At 44.0% G+C, this 20,659-nt stretch overlaps 1 protein-coding gene across 2 annotated transcripts in view; it reads right to left on the bottom strand.

Annotated features, from left to right (window-relative positions):
• Positions 1 to 10,920: 10,920 nt before the first annotated feature.
• Positions 10,921 to 20,659, bottom strand: part of tp73 (tumor protein p73) — a 36,958-nt gene continuing 27,219 nt past the window's right edge. For both annotated transcript variants that reach the window (XM_055892637.1, XM_055892638.1), the window contains 9 exons: positions 20,401 to 20,516; positions 19,582 to 19,691; positions 18,809 to 18,954; positions 18,453 to 18,535; positions 16,425 to 16,549; positions 15,962 to 16,080; positions 15,552 to 15,687; positions 13,921 to 14,014; positions 10,921 to 13,682 (listed from right to left, as the gene is read on the bottom strand). In XM_055892637.1, the coding sequence (XP_055748612.1) occupies positions 13,284 to 13,682; positions 13,921 to 14,014; positions 15,552 to 15,687; positions 15,962 to 16,080; positions 16,425 to 16,549; positions 18,453 to 18,535; positions 18,809 to 18,954; positions 19,582 to 19,691; positions 20,401 to 20,516 (1,328 nt within the window). In that variant the 3' untranslated portion in view covers positions 10,921 to 13,283. The remainder of the gene's footprint in view (positions 13,683 to 13,920; positions 14,015 to 15,551; positions 15,688 to 15,961; positions 16,081 to 16,424; positions 16,550 to 18,452; positions 18,536 to 18,808; positions 18,955 to 19,581; positions 19,692 to 20,400; positions 20,517 to 20,659) is intronic.

Genomic DNA, 20,659 nt, shown 5'->3' with positions numbered 1-20,659 from the left:
GATCATCCTCTTCTGCCCTAAGTTTCAAAATCTGGTATAAATTCCCACTGTCATCCGTGTGGCCTCTAAAGGCTTGTCCCTGTCTTACTACATGCCGCACCGAACTAACAATTTTCATCAAGCAATGCCTTGCGTCATCCTGCTGTTTACCCCATGCGCTGGACATAACTGGACACTGATTGGATTTAGCTGGTGTGCTGTTACAATTACAAAGTGGCGGTGGGTTTGGCAATTTTGATGTGCTGTGAATTTTTCAATGCCTTTTCTCCAGTTCCTAAATCCTGCACTAATGAAGGCAGCATCAGCTCTTTGGCCAAAAGATGGCTGGCTTGAAAACCCTTGGCTACAGTGAAAACACAACACTCCTTTTATTGATGGATTATAATGTAGCCAGGGGAAATCGTGAAACCATCTCTCTTGAAACGTCAACACTCTGTTGGCAAGAGTTTGCGGTTCTATAAATTGTGGGTGTGGCTGATATAGTTTTGTGCCATCACTGTGGTAACTGGACAATGCTGTGCCACTGTCCCCTATACTGGTGCTGCTGGCAACAAGGGTGACACTTGGTCCTGCCGTGGCTGTGACACTGTCCTCTGAAGTCTCTCTCCCTGGCTCTTTCCCTTTCACCACCCTAACTGACTCAGTCTGTCTCCTAGAAAATAAATAAGGTGTTTGCCGTACTCCTAACTACCGGTACCCAAAACTACACAATTAATCACAACAGCAATACCATTGCCGTAAACAAATCTTAGTTTAGTCACCAGTTTAAGTTGAGAGTGGGGGTATCCATGGCATTTTCTAATTATGTCCCTATTTTACAAGTCAAAAAAATTGAGAACCTTTCATAATGTTGCCAAACAAAGACTCAACAAACTTACCTGAGACTCCCTGTCTGCCAATCTGTCCCTGCCCATCTGTCCCCAGCTCTGCTGTCTGTGTGCCATCTGTTGCCTGTTCTGCCTAATGACATCATTGTGAAACATTTCCATTAGCATTTCACTTCTTTCTTATGAACATTTTATCAACTAGTCTTTGAGATATTAGGATACTAGAGTTCTTACTATGCGTTTTGGTGTACTGACAAATACTCTGATGTCCGTCTTCTTACTTTTTTCTGCCATATTTCTACCTGGCTGGCTGGCTGGCCTAGCTGCACACACACACATTTACACAACACATGCTGCAACCTTTTGTAATTTAAATAGTTTATTTCATATTGGCTGGCTTCCAACAATAGCTGAATTTGTAAAGCTAGCGAGCACCAATTCCGTTTCTGTGTGTTTGCTATAATCTTTGCTACCTGGTTAAATAAAGGTGAAATAAAATAAAATAAAAAAAGTTCACTAGCGACAATTTATCTTTTGCAACGAGACCATTATATATATTTAAGACAATGGTAGAAGAGAGTGTAGTTCTGTTCTGTTCAGTTTGGACTTCAGTTTATTGCTAACCTTATCACAGGGACGTCGAAGCACTACAGCTGCATGCTGATCTTGGAATAAACTGACGATAGCAAAGATTCCATCTTTGACGACGCCACATAAATGGAATAGGTACTAGCTAGCTTGATAGTTAATGTTTGCTTTAGTTTGCGTGCTAGCTCTGCAAATTCAACTAGTGTGTGAACCCTACCAACATAAAAATAAATAAATAACATTGCTATGGATTGACTGAATTAACCTCACGTCAGTTATGTACATGTCCCTTTCGGACAGTAGATACGAACCCTTTATTACCTTGCCAGCTAAAGAACTGGCAGTGGATCAAACCATTGTGAGGTAAAGGGCGGGGGGGGTCGCAATCTTTTGAAATTTAAATGCGCTATTAAGTGTCTATAATCAGCACAAGTGCTTTCATTGCGTATTATTAATATTATTGAAATTACATAGTTATGTTTACAGTGATATATTGGGGGGGACAAATCATATTTTTCCCAAGATGGGGGGGTCGTGTCCCCCCCGTCCCCCCTGGGATTTCCGCCTATGCACCTAACTGAGGAACTCAATTTAACCTTGCGCAATACCCTAGATGCAGTTGCACCCCTAAAAACTAAAAACATTTGTCATAAGAAACTAGAGATGCTTGTTCTAGGTCCCAAGAAACAAAGAGATCTTCTGTTAAATCTGACAATTAATCTTGATGGTTGTAAAGTCGTCTCAAATAAAACTGTGAAGGACCTCGGCGTTACTCTGGACCCTGATCTCTCTTTTGACGAACATATCAAGACTGTTTCAAGGACAGCTTTTTTCCATCTACGTAACATTGCAAAAATCAGAAATTTTCTGTCCAAAAGTGATGCAGAAAAATTAATCCATGCTTTTGTTACTTCTAGGTTAGACTACTGCAATGCTCTACTTTCCGGCTACCCGGATAAAGCACTAAATAAACTTCAGTTAGTGCTAAATACGGCTGCTAGAATCCTGACTAGAACCAAGAAATTTGATCATATTACTCCAGTGCTAGCTTCCCTACTCTGGCTTCCTGTTAAGGCAAGGGCTGATTTCAAGGTTTTACTGTTAACCTATAAAGCGTTACATGGGCTTGCTCCTACCTATCTTTCCGAGTTGGTCCTGCCGTACATACCTACACGTACACTACGGTCACAAGACACAGGCTTCCTAATTGTCCCTAGAATTTCTAAGCAAACAGCTGGAGGTAGGGCTTTCTCCTACAGATCTCCATTTTTATGGAATGGTCTGCCTACCCATGTGAGAGACGCAAACTCGGTCTCAACCTTTAAGTCTTTACTGAAGACGTATCTCTTCAGTAGGTCATATGATTGAGTGTAGTCTGGCCCAGGAGTGTGAAGGTGAACGGAAAGGCTCTGGAGCAATGAACCGCCCTTGCTACCTCTGCCTTGCCGGTTCCCCTCTCGCCACTAACCCTATTACAGGGGTTGAGTCACTGGCTTACTGGTGCTCTTTCATGCTGTCCCTAGGAGGGGTGCGTCACTTGAGTGGGTTGAGTTACTGACGTGATCTTCCTGTCTGGGTTGGCGCCCCCCCTTGGTTTGTGCTGTGGTGGAGATCTTTGTGGGCTATACTCGGCCTTGTCTCAGGATTGTAAGTTGGTGGTTGAAGATATCCCTCTAGTGGTGCGGGGGCTGTGCTTTGGCAAAGTGGGTGGGTTATATCCTTCCTGTTTGGCCCTGTCCGGGGGTATCATCGGATGGGGCCACAGTGTCTCCTGACCCCTCCTGTCTCAGCCTCCAGTATTTATGCTGCAGTAGTTTATGTGTCGGGGGCTAGGGTCAGTTGGTTATATCTGGAGTACTTCTCCTGTCTTATCCGGTGTCCTGTGTGAATTTAAGTATGCACTCTCTAATTCTCTCCTTCTCTCTTTCTTTCTTTCTCTCGGAGGACCTGAGCCCTAGGACCATGCGTCAGGAATACCGGGCATGTTGACTCCTTGCTGTCCCCAGTCCACCTGGCCTTGCTGCTGTTCCAGTTTCAACTGTTCTGCCTGCGGCTATGGAACCCTGACCTGTCCACCGGACGTGCTACCTGTCCCAGACCTGCTGTTTTCAACTCTCTAGAGACCGCAGGAGCGGTAGAGATACTCTTGATGATCGGCTATGAAAAGCCAACTGACATTTACTCCTGATTATTATTTGACCATGCTGGTCATTTATGAACATTTTAACATCTTGGCCATGTTCTGTTATAATTTCCACCCGGCACAGCCAGAAGAGGGCTGGCCACCCCTCATAGCCTGTTTCCTCTCTAGGTTTCTTCCTAGGTTTTGGCCTTTCTAGGGAGTTTTTCCTAGCCACCGTGCTTCTACACCTGCATTGCTTGCTGTTTGGGGTTTTAGGCTAGGTTTCTGTACAGCACTTCGGGATATTAGCTGATGTACGAAGGGCTATATAAAATAAACTTGATTTGATTTGATATGTACATGTAGGTGGTGTTATTAAAGTGACTATGCATGGATGATAACAACAGAGAGTAGCAGTGGTGTTGAAGGGGGGGGGGGCAGTGCAAACAGTCTGGGTAGCCATTTGATTAGATGTTCAGGAGTCTTATGGCTTGGAGGTAGAAGCTGTTTAGAAGCCTCTTGGACCTAGACTTGGCGCTTCGGTACTGCTTGCCGTGCGGTAGCAGAGAGAACGGTCTATGACTAGGGTGGCTGGAGACTTTTAGAACCTTCCTCTGCCTGGTGTAGAGGTCCTGGATGGCAGGAAGCTTGGCTCCAGTCATGTAGAAAGCCATACGCACTAAACTCTGTAGTGCCCTGCGGTTGTAACGGTCCTGACCTGTTTTCTGTTGTTTTTGTATGTGTTTATGGTCAGGGCGTGTGTTTTGGGTGGGCAGTCTATGTTTTCTGTTTCTATGTTGGTTTTGGGTTGCCTGGTATGGCTCTTAATTAGAGGCAGGTGGTTTGCGTTTTCCTCTAATTAAGAGTCATATTTAGGTAGGGTGTTCTCACTGTTTGTTTGTGGGTGATTGTCTCCTGTGTCGTCGAATGTATGTACCATACGGGACTGTTTGGCTGTTCGTTTATTTTGATGTAGTCTGTTTCCTGTCCGTAAGTTTTACGTTTAGTTATGTAAGTTTATGTTCAGGTTTCGTCTACGTCGTTTTCTTGTTTTGTATTTTTGAAAGTGTTTTGTTTTTCGTGTTGCCGTCGTTTCAATAAAGAGATGGCTTATTTCCCGAATGCTGCGTATTGGTCCACTGATCCTTCTCTCCTCTCCTCGTCCGAGGATGAGGAGAACGACAGCCCTTACAGAATCACCCACCAAACTAGGACCAAGCGGCAAGGGAGTGCTCAACAGAGCAACAAGGACTCCTGGACTTGGGAGGAGATCCTGGACGGTAGAGGACCTTGGGCTCAGCCAGGGGAATATCGCCGTCCCAAGGAGGAGTTGGAAGCAGCGAAGGCTGAGAGGCGCTGGTATGAGGAGGCAGCGCGGCGACGCGGTTGGGAGCCCGTGAGTCAGACCCAAAAATTTCTTGGGGGGGGGCACACGAGGAGTGTGGCAAAGCCGGGTAGGATACCCGAGCCAACTCCCCGTGCTTACCGTGGAGGTAGAAGGCGTCGTACTGGTAAGACACCGTGTTATGCGGTAAAGCGCACGGTGTCCCCAGTATGCGTGCTTAGCCCAGTGCGGGCTATTCCACCTTGCCGCACTGGGAGGGCTAAGTTGGGCATCGAGCTGGATGTCATGAAGCCGGCCCAACGCATCTGGCCACCAGTGCGTCTCTTCGGGCCGGCATACATGGCACCAGCCTTACGAATGGTGTCCCCGGTTTGCCAGTATAGCCCAGTACGGGCTATTCCACCTCGCCGCACTGGCAGGGCTACGGGCACCATTCAACCTGGTAAGGTTGGGCAGGCTCGGTGCTCAAGAGCACGTGTCCTCCTTCACGGTCCGGTATACCCGGTGCCACCTCCATGTACCAGTCCTCCGGTGGCAGCCCCCCGTACCAGGCTGTCTCTCCGGGTTCTCTCTCCAGCTGTTTCCTCCTCTCCAGCGCAGCCAGTGCCTATACCACGCACCAGGCTGTCTCTCCTTCTCCTCCCTACAGAGCCGTCCTGCCATGACCAGCCAGAGCCGTCCTGCCATGACCAGCCAGAGCCGTCCTGCCATGACCAGCCAGAGTCGTCCTGCCATGACCAGCCAGAGCCGTCCTGCCATGACCAGCCAGAGCCGTCCTGCCATGACCAGCCAGAGCCGTCCTGCCATGACCTGCCAGAGCCGTCCTGCTATGACCTGCCAGAGCCGTCCTGCTATGACCTGCCAGAGCCGTCCTGCTATGACCTGCCAGAGCCGTCCAGCCAGGACCTGCCAGAGCCGTCCAGCCAGGACCTGCCAGAGCCGTCCAGCCAGGGCCTGCCAGAGCCGTCCAGCCAGGGCCTGCCAGAGCCGTCCAGCCAGGGCCTGCCAGAGCCGTCCAGCCAGGGCCTGCCAGAGCCGTCCAGCCAGGGCCTGCCAGAGCCGTCCAGCCAGGGCCTGCCAGAGCCGTCCAGCCAGGGCCTGCCAGAGCCGTCCAGCCAGGACCTGCCAGAGTCCCTCAGCCAGGACCTGCCAGAGTCCCTCAGCCAGGACCTGCCAGAGTCCCTCAGCCAGGACCTGCCAGAGTCCCTCAGCCAGGACCTGCCAGAGTCCCTCAGCCAGGACCTGCCAGAGTCCCTCAGCCAGGACCTGCCAGAGTCCCTCAGCCAGGACCTGCCAGAGTCCCTCAGCCAGGATCTGCCAGAGTATCTCAGCCGGGACCTGCCCCTTGTCCCGGTGCTGCCCCTTGTCCCGGTGCTGCCCCTTATCCCGGTGCTGCCCCTTGTCCCGGTGCTGCCCCTTGTCCCGGTGCTGCCCCTTGTCCCGGTGCTGCCCCTTGTCCCGGTGCTGCCCCTTGTCCCGGTGCTGCCCCTTGTCCCGGTGCTGCCCCTTGTCCCGGTGCTGCCCCTTGTCCCGGTGCTGCCCCTTGTCCCGGTGCTGCCCCTTGTCCCGGTGCTGCTCCTTGTCCCGGTGCTGCCCCTTGTCCCGGTGCTGCCCCTTCTCCCGGTGCTGGCCGTTCATTTAGGGGATGTTAGTTTTAGGGTGGTCATTGGGAGGGGAAGACAGAAGCAGGGAGTGACAATGGTGGTGTGGGGACAGCGTCCAGAGCCTGAGCCACCACCGTGGTCAACTGCCCACCCAGACCCTCCCCTGGACTTTGTGCTGGTGCGCCCGGCGTTCGCACCTTGAGGGGGGGGGTTCTGTAACGGTCCTGACCTGTTTTCTGTTGTTTTTGTATGTGTTTATGGTCAGGGCGTGTGTTTTGGGTGGGCCGTCTATGTTTTCTGTTTCTATGTTGGTTTTGGGTTGCCTGGTATGGCTCTTAATTAGAGGCAGGTGGTTTGCGTTTTCCTCTAATTAAGAGTCATATTTAGGTAGGGTGTTCTCACTGTTTGTTTGTGGGTGATTGTCTCCTGTGTCGTCGAATGTATGTACCATACGAGACTGTTTGGCTGTTCGTTTATTTTGATGTAGTCTGTTTCCTGTCCGTAAGTTTTACGTTTAGTTATGTAAGTTTATGTTCAGGTTTCGTCTACGTCGTTTTCTTGTTTTGTATTTTTGAAAGTGTTTTGTTTTTCGTGTTGCCGTCGTTTCAATAAAGAGATGGCTTATTTCCCGAATGCTGCGTATTGGTCCACTGATCCTTCTCTCCTCTCCTCGTCCGAGGATGAGGAGAACGACAGCCCTTACAGCGGTATGGAAACTGGAAACTGGAAACTGGAACAGTTTCCATACCAGGCAGTGATGCAACCAGTCAGGATGCTCTCGATGGTGCAGCTGTAGAACCTTTTGAGGATCTAAGGACCCATGTCAAATTTTTTCAGTCTCCAGAGGGGGAATAGGTTTTGCCATGTCCCAATGTAGGCTACTCGTTGAAGGACCGATATTAGCATTTTTTGTGAATCATGTTCAAATAAGCTTTAAGGAGAGGTGTGAACTCCAGTCACATGACATGGACTCGAGTCAGACTCGAGTCACAAATATGATGACTTTGACTTTAACACCAATGACTCACGTGACTTAACTTGGGCCTTTTGACTCAAACTGACTTGATACCCCCCCAAGCCCAAATATAAAAAATGATGCTATTAAAAAAAGTGTTAATTTAATTTAACGGATTACAGTTTGAATCGGACAGCAGCCAAACAAATTGTGCCAGCTGAGAAAAAGTTGCGCGTGGCAGAGGAACGTCGGCGAGTGAATTCAGATGGAGCCCTTGGAAAGATGATACCCCAAATTATTATTTTCGGATATAAAGACTACGCTGTATCAACAAAAAACGGATTGCAACTTGCAAAACATGCGGGAAGAAAATGACAGACAGAGGTGCAACAACTTCCAACTTTGTTCGACATTTGAAGCTGCACAAAGAACGGTAAGTCGTGGCTAATATAGCCAGCGTTAAATCAATGAGCCTCAACACAGTCAGTCAGTGCGGGAACGTGATCATTGCACCCAAGATTGAGCTACAACTGGCTAGGCAGTTGGTAGCCTAAATCCTGCCTGATGTTACTGCTGTTCCTAAAGCCATTGACGTATGTTAGCCTACTGTAACCACACAGACTGTGTGTGTGTGTGTGTGTGTGTGTGTGTGTGTGTGTGTGTGTATTAAGGTTGGGCGATTGTGTACAAGCCTTCATCGCCCGATTGCGATCCTCGATAGTCGATCGCTATTGGGGGGGGGGTCTTTCTTATGGCTACCCATGTATTTCCATAAACATATCAAGTTTATTTGGAAAGTAATAAACATATTTTTAAAAGCATTCATGATTTGTGTAAATGTAATACACTAACTATTACTCTTGTTAAAAATATGAAATGGTATTAAATTTGGTGAAGAGCACATTATGACTTTAGAAGAGCACATGTAGGACTCAAAACTCAAAGTTTAGGACTTGAGACTTGACTTGATACTTGCCGGTTTGACTTGAGACTTGACTCAGACTTGCTTGTCTTGAGTTGGGACTTGACTTTGGACTTGAGTGCTAAGACTTGACACTTACTTGTGACTTGTAAAACAATGACTTGGTCCCACCTCTGGCTATAAGTGACTTTGTGGCGTTTCACAATCAATTTTAGATACTTTCGGATGATGCGCGAAAAATGCTAATATCGGTCCCATGAGTTGAATGAGATTTGTACCAGAAATGCTAAAACGTTAGCATGTGGAAACAGTGCCAGGGAAACTAAACCAAAGCATGGATTGTTGTCATACCTTATCCATAGACTGCTTACAAGGTTAGGAAACCAATGTGTAATTTTGTAATTTTGTAAACTATCCCTTTAAGCATTTTTGGGGAAGGATTCCTAATGTTATTCTCCCATCGTCATGTGTGAATTTAGGTAAATTTAACATGAACATGTGTGTGTACACATTTGACCTGACCCTGAGTGAAAAATCTATTATTTACACCGCTACTGCCACATAGTGGCCATTTCAGGACGCCATAATATCCACATAATATCACTGGTCATCTTCACTGTACCCATCAGAAGGCAACTCACTGGGCACAGACACCAGTTCAATTTATAGTTTTGATTTACATTTGGTTGAGTTGTCAACTAACATGAATTCAACGTGAAATCAACAAAAAATGTCACCATGTCATTGGATTTAGGTTAAAAGTTTGGTTAAAAAATACTAAATGCCCTTAGGTTGATTACTTTTTGCACATCCAATCAGTTTTCCATGTTGATTCAACGTCATCACATCGATTGTTTTGGGTTGAAATGATGTGGAATCAATTTTGATTGAACCAGTGTTGCGCACTGGTACTTGACTCTGGTGTCTAGGCTACCCTTGTGGTGACTCTCAGTAGATGGTCAATGTACACACGGTATACTTCAACATGACAGTACTGGTTCTTTTGATAAACACACTAGACTACTATATAAACAACAAAGAGATATGATATGTCAGCAGTGCTTAACTTTGGCATGAGCTCACCGGAACTGAGTACCGGCACCTCAAATGTTCTACTGCTTGAGTTTCTGTACCTTATAAAATATTAGCTCAAAGTTAGCAGCTAAATATAAAAACAGTATCGGCACTCAAAGGAGTATCGGCACCTATTTCAGTCTAGCAATGTATGTCGCACATATGACATACAGTGCCTTCAGAAAGTATTCACACCCCTTGACTTTCTCCACATTTTGTTGTGTTACAAAGCGGGATAAAAATAGATTTTTTTGTCAATGATCTACACAAAATACCCTGTAATGTCAAAGTGGAATAAAAATAATAAAAGTACTGAAAAATAAAACACTAATATATCTTGATTACGTACGTATTTAACCCCCCGAGTCAATACATGTTAGAATCACTGTTGGCAGCGATTACAGCTGTGAGTCTTTCTGGGTAAATTGCAAGATATTTTTACACCTGGATTGTGCAACATTTGTGCAACATTCGTCTTGGTAAGCAACTCTAGTGTATATTTGGCCTTGTGTTTTAGGTTATTGTCTTGCTAAAAGGTCAATTTGGCTCACATTGTCTGTTGGAAAGCAGACTGAACCAGGTTTCCCTCTAGGATTTTGCAGGTGCTTAGCTCTATTCCGTTTCTTTTTATTCTTAAAAACTCCCTAGTCCTTGCTGATGACAACCATACCCATAACATGATGCAGCCACCACCATGCTTGAAAATATAAAGAGTGGTACTCAGTGATTTGTTGTGTTGGATTTGCTCCAAACACAAACACTTTGTATTCAGGACATGAAGTTAATTTCTTTGCCACATTTTTTGCAGTTTTACTGTAGTGCCTTGTTGCAAACAGGATGCATGTTTTGGGATGTTTTGTATTGTGTACAGGCTTCTTTCTTTTCACTTTGTCAATTAGGTTAGTATTGTGGAGAAACTACAATGTTGTTGATCCATCCTCCAATCACAGCCATTCAACTCTGTAACTGTTATAAAGTCACCATTGGCCTCATGGTGAAATCCCTTCCTCTCCGGGCAACTGAGTTATGGAGGATGCTAGTTAGGAAGGACGTCTGTATCTTTTTAGTGAGTAGGTGTATTGATACGCGATCCAAAGTGTAATTAATAACTTCACCATGCACAAAGGGATATTCAATGTCTGCTTTTTTTACCCATCTATCAATAGGTGCCCTTCTTTGCGAGGCATTGGAAAACCTCCCTGGTCTTTGTGGTTGAATCTGTGTTTGAAATTCACCGCTCGACTGAGGGACCTTACAGGTAATTGTATGTGTGGGATACAGAGATGAGGTAGTCATTCAAAAATCAGGTTAAACACTATTATTGCACACAGAGTGAGTCCATGCAACTTATTATGTGTCTTGTTAAGCACATTTTTACTCCTGAACTTATTTATAACAAAGGATTGAATACTTATTGACTCAAGACATTTCAGATTTTCATTTTATTCATTTGTAAAAAAAAATCTAAAAACATAATTCCACTTTGAACTTGTGGGGTATTGTGTCTAGATCAGTGACACAACATTTCAATTTAATCCATTTTAAATTCAGGCTGTAACACAACAAAATGTGGAAAAAGACAAGGGGTGTGACTACATTCCGAAGGCACTGTATATCCAATGATCTTTAGAATTGAGAATCAAACAACATGTAGATAGACCTTATTAGGCAAACCCATGTTTTTCTACATTTAGGAAAGAAAGTTGCTCCACACCTATACGTTTCTGTAAAGCACACTTTTTAATATTCATGATTTACAAGAAAAAACACTGTACACGTACAACCTCAAATAAGAAATGGAAATCGATATAAACAGCGACATTGGTACATTGTTACGCATTGTTGTAAAAAAAAGAAACACTTGAGACAGTACCTCTCCAGAAATATCAAAACAAAGTGACAATCTACCATTTACAAGTTATGACGTTGGCCTAATACTGATTATAAGCACACTGAACATGAAATGATTTCTATCCTCTATTCTTTTCAAAGCAGTAAAGTGCTTTATTCTGCTTAACTGTTGGGTGTCAATGGAAGGTATGCATCACTTCCTATGGACTCAAAGACTGTTTTGCACAGAGTATTGGAAATGGCATTATTCACAAACCCTTTTTTTTATAATAGCAAAATGATCACTGACTTTTGCCCATGTACTCTGCACTTGATAGGAGTGGCTGCGGTCAAATTGTGTCAAAATGAGACACCACACAACATTTTGAAACTGGAGTCATTCTCCTTTTTGTGCCACCCTGTTTTACGCTAACCCATCAAGTACAGGTGCATCATGGTTAAGTATGGTATCAACGTGACCTACTAAACATGTCTGTTAGAATCAACATCGAAGCAAGTGCCATGCAGTGGAGAATTCAAGAACACATACAGTAGTGGCATGGCTTAGTATGTGAAAACTGTCTAGATCAAATGTTGTGATTATGTATCTTCAAGGGACATATATACAATACAAATAACTTGCTTTGCAGTTTGAAATACAATTCCACATAAGATATTGTTGTAAAAGAAATATAGTGAAACACATCAACTGAATTAATTGTTAATGTGGTGGTGTATAGCAGGGTTGGAATCATGGCCTAATTTCAGGAATCCATATAAATGAATAGATTTTATAGCACATTGGGAGTGTGTTACTACTAATAAAGAATTCTATAAAATCAACCCATTTCATGTTAATACACATTTTGTAAAGTGATTAAAGCCACAGTCTGGGATTTGGGAAGCTGATTGTCAGTTATCTGATTGTCCTTATACTCTCACAGCCTTGATTGTTCTCAAATTAATTCAATCATTCTGACTTAAAGGCCTACTTTATGAACTAGGCAAAAAAGGGAGTCCTCTGTGATTGTCTGCCAGTAGCATTGCCCACTAGATACAGTACCTGAGCGTGACTTCTCTACAAATGCATGGCTCTATCTAATACTGATGTTTAGCTTTCCCTTTGTTTCAGGCAACAGATACATCACTTGAATCTATTTCGCCTGGCCAATTGACTGTACAGGGTGGCTTCGTCAATCCATACATTCGTATCAACAATCAGGGTAGTTATCCAACGTGACACAGGAGAAAATCATTCAAATACATCGGCTACTATAGACACAAGACTCAGGGGGTACAAGTACTCCACCGAACTAAACAAAGTGTTTGGGGTTGAAATGTAAGACAACAGTGTGCTTCTGTTCTGGAACTATGATGCTTTAGCACAGGAGTGATCGAGAATTAACACAATACGAAGATCATGACCACGCTGATACACTCTTGTATGTACTTGGATTTAAATTGAAACTCTATACATCTGTCTGTTTGAACAGTTATACCGTAAGGAATCTAAATACACATATTAACCTTTTTCATTTGACCACAAATCTAATACATTTTACAGAACAGTATGTACATATTTACACCAAAAGAACATTTCTTGATCTAATTGAGTACAGGTATGTGATGGCTTGTTCAATGGAATCTAGCCATACGATGACATCATGTGAGCATTTCGGTTTCAGGCTCAAATGTACTGACTTAATTATGACGAAGTCAACTGACTTAGTAAGCTGTACTGACTTAGCTGTACTGACTTACAAAAAAACAATAGAGAAATTGTGCTACATACTGGTTTTCCTAAGCCAACCAATCTGTAAAGCAATATAAAAAACAAACGACACTAAACCAGGCCCCTGATGGACATCAGAACAGAAGAGTCATCTCACTCTCTCCCTCTCCTCCTCTTCCTCGCTCCCTCTCTATCCCTCTCTCTCTGTGAATATAAAGAGTCCCGCTCTCTCCATCTCGCTCTCCCCCTCCCTCTGTATCGCTCTCTCTCTCTCCCTGTTTCTCTCAGTGGACGTCACTTTCCATGAACTCCTCCTTGATGGAGTTCTTGTTGCTGCGTGACACTTTGCAGTCGGGCATGTCAAAGCCAAAGTCGGCCCACTCATCTGCGGCGGCAGCAACTGCCTGCGGCCCACCTCCTGGGCGGTTGGATGGGATGGTAATGGTGTGGCGCACACGGAAGTGTACGGCCTCCATGACACGCTGGCGCTGCAGCTCGCCACCAGGGACGATGGCCATGGCGGCGGCTGCCATGTTGCTGCTGGAGCGGAGGAGCTGCTGGCCATAGTGGTCTTGATGGTGGGAGGAAGGAGGAGGTCCCACCCCGCCTCCCTGCTTCATGTCCTGCAGGCCCCGCCAGATGGCCAGGCGGAACTGCTCTGGGATCTTTAGAGCACTCAGGTCCTAGAGAGACAGAGAGAGAGAGAGAGACAGAGAGAGGGAAACAGAGAGAGAGCGAAGGAGACAGAAAGGAAGGAGAAGAGAGAGAGAGAGAGAGGAGGAGAGTGAATGGAAGAAAAAGAAAGAGAGAGTGAGAGGAAGAGAGAGAGAGACTTTAATAGACCTCAGGCCACACTGATCCAACCAAACCTGACCCCTCCCTCTATGAGTAAATTGCAGAGAGAGTGAATGGGTATTTTACCTCCATGGACAGAGTCTGGAGTTGGTAGAGACTCTGCAGGCCCTGCAACGTGAAGTAGTCGATGCAGTTCTGGCAGCCCAGACTGGTTAGAAAGCTGTGTGGAGAGAGGAGCAGTGCCACTTAGATTTAAGACCAGAGTTAGTGTCCACTCCACCGCAGCCAAATTTCAAGTAGGGAGACAATGCCTACTTCTGTCTACTTCATGTGATTAAAATCCACTACCAGAGTTAACTGTAATTTTATGAAATAGTTAAAAAGGCCAGCAATTTGCTTGTCTGCTTGTCTATACAGATGTAGGATCTTAATTTGATCACCCTGTTGCAGGAGAACTTTCCTGCAATGCAGGACATTTTTAACTTGTAGTGTATTTGAGGTTTAAAAAGGCTTCTGAAGTTGGTAATTTCCATTTAGAAAGTTCAGACTTGATTTTCCCATACGAAAAATATATAAACCCCTACCTACAGAAATGTCCATTAATTATAATCCACATAATAATTAACATTTCTGGTTGCAGAAGGATTATTTTCCTGCTGTAGCAAAACTGGCTCAAATTAAGATCCTACATCTGTACCTATCGTAAAACTAAAATGATGGTTTCATGTCCAATAAGGAACAAAGAATATTACGATCAATTACAAATGGAACAATTTCTCAATGACTATGGTTATTAATTTCCCTCAAATCAAATTCATGCAGTTGTATTAAAGATTCATAAAAGCCAATTTGGTTGAATTAAAACCTTTATTATAAATACATGGATATAAAATTCTCGTCTACAAACACTTTAAACAAAACAAAATGTACAAAACAGTATACGGTAATAACCATGTTCATTCTAATGCTGATTTTTGTCTGGGTACAAACAGTGCAAAATGAAAGCCCTAACATTATGATAAAAACAACGTTTTAGATTGAATGCATTACTACGCACTAACAGATTAGGAAAATATGTTTCTAATGTTCCAATACCGATTTCCCTTGTATTGTGCATTTGATTAAACGGAATTAATGAAAATAAGATGCTAAGATGGACAAGTTGTTCATTTAGATTTGAAAAACATAATATTGGAATTCTCTGATAGGTAAACATACTGTATTACTAATACAACTCCCCAAACCTTAGGAAAGTGAATCAGCAACCTATTCTTCCAAATCCGACCAGCAGAGCATTCACTTAACATTGCAACAAAACCCCAGAAACGTCTTACTATCAGACCAAAGTAATGGAACACCGATTCATTAAAGCTTGGTGGAATTTTTCCCAGTTTCTTTTAATTTAGCTACAGTCTTATACAGTTCAATGTAAATGGCCGAAGTAGGTACACAAAATGGCTGTGTTCTCTGTGAGAGAAACAATATGACCCAAATTATTCTAAGCTGCTCTGGGACATATTGTAGGCAGAGAAACCAAGGAAGATGAGAGGAACTACCCTCCATGTTGGCAAACATGTCATGACAGCACCATTCCCAGTTCAATCCTTACCAGAATATAAGGACCTTTTGGTGCCAAGATGGCGACTGCAGAGATCTCAAACTGAAAAGGCCCTATGATCTATTTATCATAGATGGCTCTGACTGTTGGCTTGTGTCAGTGGGAGAGGAAGACAGAGTGTCATTGGAGGGGGAGGTACCTGACTAGGCTGGGGTCAGGGTTATACGGAGGGGGAGGGGTGCAGTGCGACGTGGACAACATGGACTGGCCGCCCCCGTGTCCCCCGTTCATGTCACTGTTGGTCTGCATGTGGTGACTGTTGAGCATGTTGGGACCTGTGGGAGAGGGGACAGGAACAAATCAATAGGCGCAATCAATAGGACAATGCTCTCAGAATGATGTCATTCAGAGGTTTTTCAGAGGTTTGCCATAGTAGCTTCTAATGACTAGCCTCGTTCCACCATCCTGATCTCGCAAGATAACATGCTGAAAGGAAATAAGAGAGCGCAGCAGTCAGGATGCTGGATCAGGTTATCTAATGACACCCATTAGCTGTGATAACACACACCCGACACACACATTCCCCCAATTCCCCTGACAAACACTCACCCACGTGCCCCATGCTGGGCAGGGAGTTTTGCTGAGACTGGTGGCTCCCATGGCCCCCGTGCAGCTTGTTCATGTTGGACAGGGGAGATCCATAAGAGGACGGGGATGCAACGTGGCTCCTGGGAGATGGAGGGGAGGAGAGGGAGATGACGGAAGTGTGTAAGAGTGTAATATTTGTATGTGTGTAAGACAGCACAGGTGTATGTATGGATGGAATGAGTGTATTTGGGTTTAAGTGTGTGTGCGCACCTGTGTCTGTGTGCTTGAGTGAGTGAGTGAGTGAGTGAGTGAATAAGTGAGAGAGAGAGAATGTGTGTGTGTGTGTGTGTGTGTGTGTGTGTGTGTGTGTGTGTGTGTGTGTGTGTGTGTGTGTGTGTGTGTGTGTGTGTGTGTGTGTGTGAATGCGCATGCGTGTATGTGCATGTGCATGTATGCGTATTGAGCTGGTGTGTGGCTGACTTACTGTCTCTGAAGCAGCTGTTGCTGTTGTTGTCTGTAGGAGTCCACCAGCTGCTGTGGTACGAACTCCACCAGCTCTAGACTGTCCTTGATCTTCATCAGCAGGTCAAAGTTCTCTCTGCCGCGCACCTGCACACACATATATAATATATATACAGTAGTTATATGATAGAGTATATATAATAGTTATATCATACTACCAGTCAAAAGTTTTAGAACACTTACTCATTCAAGGGTTTTTCTTTATTTTGACTATTTTCTACATGATTGAATAATAGTGGACATCAAAACTATGAAATAACATATATAGAATCATGTAGTAACCAAAAAAAGTTAAACAAATCAACATATTTTATATTTGAGATTCTTCAAATAGCCACCCTTTGCCTTGATGCCAGCTTTGCATACTCTTGGCATTCTCTCAACCAGCTTCATGAGGTAGTCACCTGGAGTACATTTCAATTAACAAGTGTGCCTTCTTAAAAGTTAATTTGTGGAATTTCTTTCCTTCTTAATGTGTTTGAGCCAATCAGTTGTGCTGTGACATGGTAGGTTGGGGAGGGGGTATACAGAAGATAGCCCTATTTGGTAAAATACCAAGTCCATATTATGGCAAGAACAGCTCAAATAAGCAAAGATAAACGACAGTCCATCATTACTTTCAGACATGAAGGTCAGTCAATACGGAACATTTCAAGAACTTTGAAAGTTTCTTCAAGTGCAGTCGCAAAAACTATCAAGCGCTATGATGAAACTGGCTGTCATGAGGACCGCCACAGGAAAGTAAGACCCAGAGTTACCTCTGGATAAGTTCATTAGAGTTAACTGCACCTCGGATTGCAGCCCAAATAAATTATTCACAGAGTTCAAGTAACAGACACATCTCAACATCAACTGTTCAGAGGAGACTACGTGAACCAGGACTTAATGGTCGAATTGCTGCAAAGAAACTACAACTAAAGGTCACCAATAAGAAGAAGAGAATTGCTTGGGCCAAGAAACATGAGCAATGGACATTAGACCGGTAGAAATCTGTCCTTTGGTCTGATTAGTCCAAATTTGAGATTTTTGGTTCCAACCGCCGTGTCTTTGTGAGACGCTGAGTAGGTGAACGGATGATCTACACATGTGTGATTCCCAACGTGAAGCATGGAGGAGGAGTTGTGATGTTATGGGGGTGCGTTGCTGGTGGTTGTCTGTGACTTATTTAGAACTCAAGGCACACTTATCTAGCATGGCTACCACAGCATTCTGCAGCGATATGCCATCCCATCTGGTTTGCGCTTAGTGGGACAATCATTAGTTTTTCAACAGGACAATGACCCAACACTCCTCCGGACTGTGTAAGGGCTATTTGACCAAGAAGGAGAGTGATGGAGTGCTGCATCAGATGACCTGGCCTCCACAATCACCCGACCTCAACCCAATTGAGATGGTTTGGGATTAGTTGAACCACAGAGTGAAGGAAAAGCAGCCAACAAGTGCTCAGCATATGTGGGAACTCCTTCAAGACTGTTGGAAAAACATTTCTCATGAAGCTGGTTGAGAGAATGCCAAGAGTGTGCAAAGCTGTCATCAAGGCAAAGGGTGGCGACTTTGAAGAATCTAAAATCAAAATATATTTTGATTTGTTTAACACTTTTAGTTACTACATGATTCCATATGTGTTATTTGACAGTTTTGATGTCTTCACTATTATTGTACGATGTAGAAAATAGTAAAAAAAAATAATAAAAAATGTTTGAATTACATATACAGTATATATATCGAGGGGGTGTGGTAGATGGTCAATATACCACGCTAAGGTCTGTTCTAAAGCACAACGCAACGTGGAGTGCCTGGATACATCACTTAGCCGTGGTATATTGGCCACATACCACAAACCCCTGAGGTGCCTTATTGCTATTATAAACTGGTTATCAACGTAATTAGAGCAGTATACGGTCTGATATACCACGGCTGTCAGCCAATCAGCAGTCAGGGCTCGAACCACCCAGTTTATAAATATATATATAGTAATTATATATCTTACAGGCATATAGTAAATCTCCTCTTCACCATGCCGCCGTCTCTTCATGCCTGGACTAGGAATGTTTGGAGGGGTCTGTTTGAAAGCTAAAGGAGTTCAAAACAATGATTTAATATCATGAAAATTAGCAATAGGATTTTTACAAAGACATTCCTAATATCAACTATTGCATCATTTTTATTGCACTGGTGTATATGTTTGCATTGTGATCTGTGTCACTGTATGTATGTGTGGGCCCTGGTCAAAAGTGCTGCACTATATAGGGAATAATGTGCCATTTCAGACACACCCCAAGCAAAATGACCAAATATTTTGTAATGGTGTAGAGAGAGAGAGAGAGAGAGAGAAGGGCGACTCACTGCGCTTGTTGGCGTTGTTGTCGTTCTTGGACATGTTGTCGCTCATGGACTGTTGCTCCCTGAAGTGGTCTTCGTCTGCCTTGCGATCTCGCCCCGGACAGGCGCATATCCGCCCTTCAAACGACCTTCGTCCCAGCACCTGACCACTAATTGCAACAAAGAAAGGCATAATATATCATACGTTCATTTATAAGGCGTTGAAAGGCCTCATATGCTTACAACAGGTAATAAATAATATATTATAATTGTATGCCCTTATTAATGTGCTATCAAAATATTGTGTTACACTTTTCATATGCCATAAAAATAAAGAGTCACACACTCTATATATAAACTCACAGTAATTTATTTGGTATTTGGCACGTTTCGGCGTCACTGTGCCATCTTCAGGGTGACCCAATAAATTACTGGGAATTTATATATAGCGTGTGCGACTCTCTTTATTTTTATAGCTTATAGTTTATTCGCCGTTAGTCAGCACCTCTACATAAAATAATTTTCTCTGGGTGTGCGACCAGCTCATGTTTTTTATTACACTTTTTACATGAGCCATGTGTTTAGTAATGCACTTGAAATACATGATTGATTTTTATGGATTTATATAGGCTCATAAGGAGCCATTGGCTATTATGAATGCTTACAGCATATTTATTGTGAGACAGGTGTGCAAAAAGGCAGTTCAAATCAGCTGTGAGCTGTTATGACACACACATGCACGCAGGCATGAGCGCACGCACACACACACACACACACACACAATGTCATGGACTTACTCGCGTGTCTCTAGGGTGATGATGATGAGGATGGGTCTCCTGTTCATCCCTCCCACACAGCTGCTGTTGCACATGAAGTTGTAGAGGATGGTGGTAAACTCTGTCCCCACCTATCAGAGAGAGAGAGCGAGACCTTTACTGGCCAGTCAATCGTTAGCCAGCTGGCCAATCACCAGGCAGAGTGATAGCCAAGGCACCACATCATACCCCCCCATGATGACACACTGAAGATTCCCATTTAAATAAAGCAAAGTTAATAGACTGAAAGACACAACCTTTATCAGGCCACGGCTTCGCTTGTGTGAAACCAGCCCTAACGCATCAGACTGAATGTTAACGGACAAAATATAAACTGTATATTTTATTACCTCTAGATGGCAGTGTTGCCATATAATGTTACTTAGCAAAAGTCAGGCATGGGACCTATTTTGAAAATATCAATCAAAATCATGGGCAACTAAAAGATAAAGTTGTAAATAGATATACTACGTCTAAATAACTAATTAGTACGAAGACTGTGTTGTTTTCTAGGTGATTTTAAATGTTCTGTTGCTGGGGTAGGCAAACCTGGCCCTGGAGTGTTATACAGACACATTATGTTTTTAATGGAACATTTGTGTTTTAAGACCTGGCAGACCAGGTGTGATGAATTTAACCAATCACTGTTGGTGAGATGATTGGTAGAACCGGTTGTGTTGCCTGGTTGTGACAAAATTCAGTAGTGGCTCCGGCACTCCAGAGTCCAGCACCAGGGTTGCCTACACATATTCTACCGTATTGTGTGAGTGTGGGCGTTCCTAGCTGAGGGGAGCCACTCACCTGTGGGTTCTCGTAGGGCAACATGACACTCTGCCTGCCTGTGACGGGGTCGTCCACATACTGGGACAGGTTGTTTCCCTCCACCCTGATCAGGTGGCTGGCTGGGGCCGCTTGGCCTGGGGGATGAGGGGGGGGGGAGGGGTACAGGTCAATTAATCAATCAATCAACTAATCAATCTCTCCATCCATTTAAACTTTCTTACATTTTTATTCTAAACCAAAACTACACTGAAGCAGTCTCTTTGGACCAGAGGTCCTA

The sequence above is a fragment of the Salvelinus fontinalis genome, chromosome 31, assembly GCF_029448725.1.
Source record: "Salvelinus fontinalis isolate EN_2023a chromosome 31, ASM2944872v1, whole genome shotgun sequence".
NCBI lineage: Eukaryota > Metazoa > Chordata > Actinopteri > Salmoniformes > Salmonidae > Salvelinus > Salvelinus fontinalis.
This window is presented reverse-complemented; position numbering and strand designations above follow the sequence as displayed.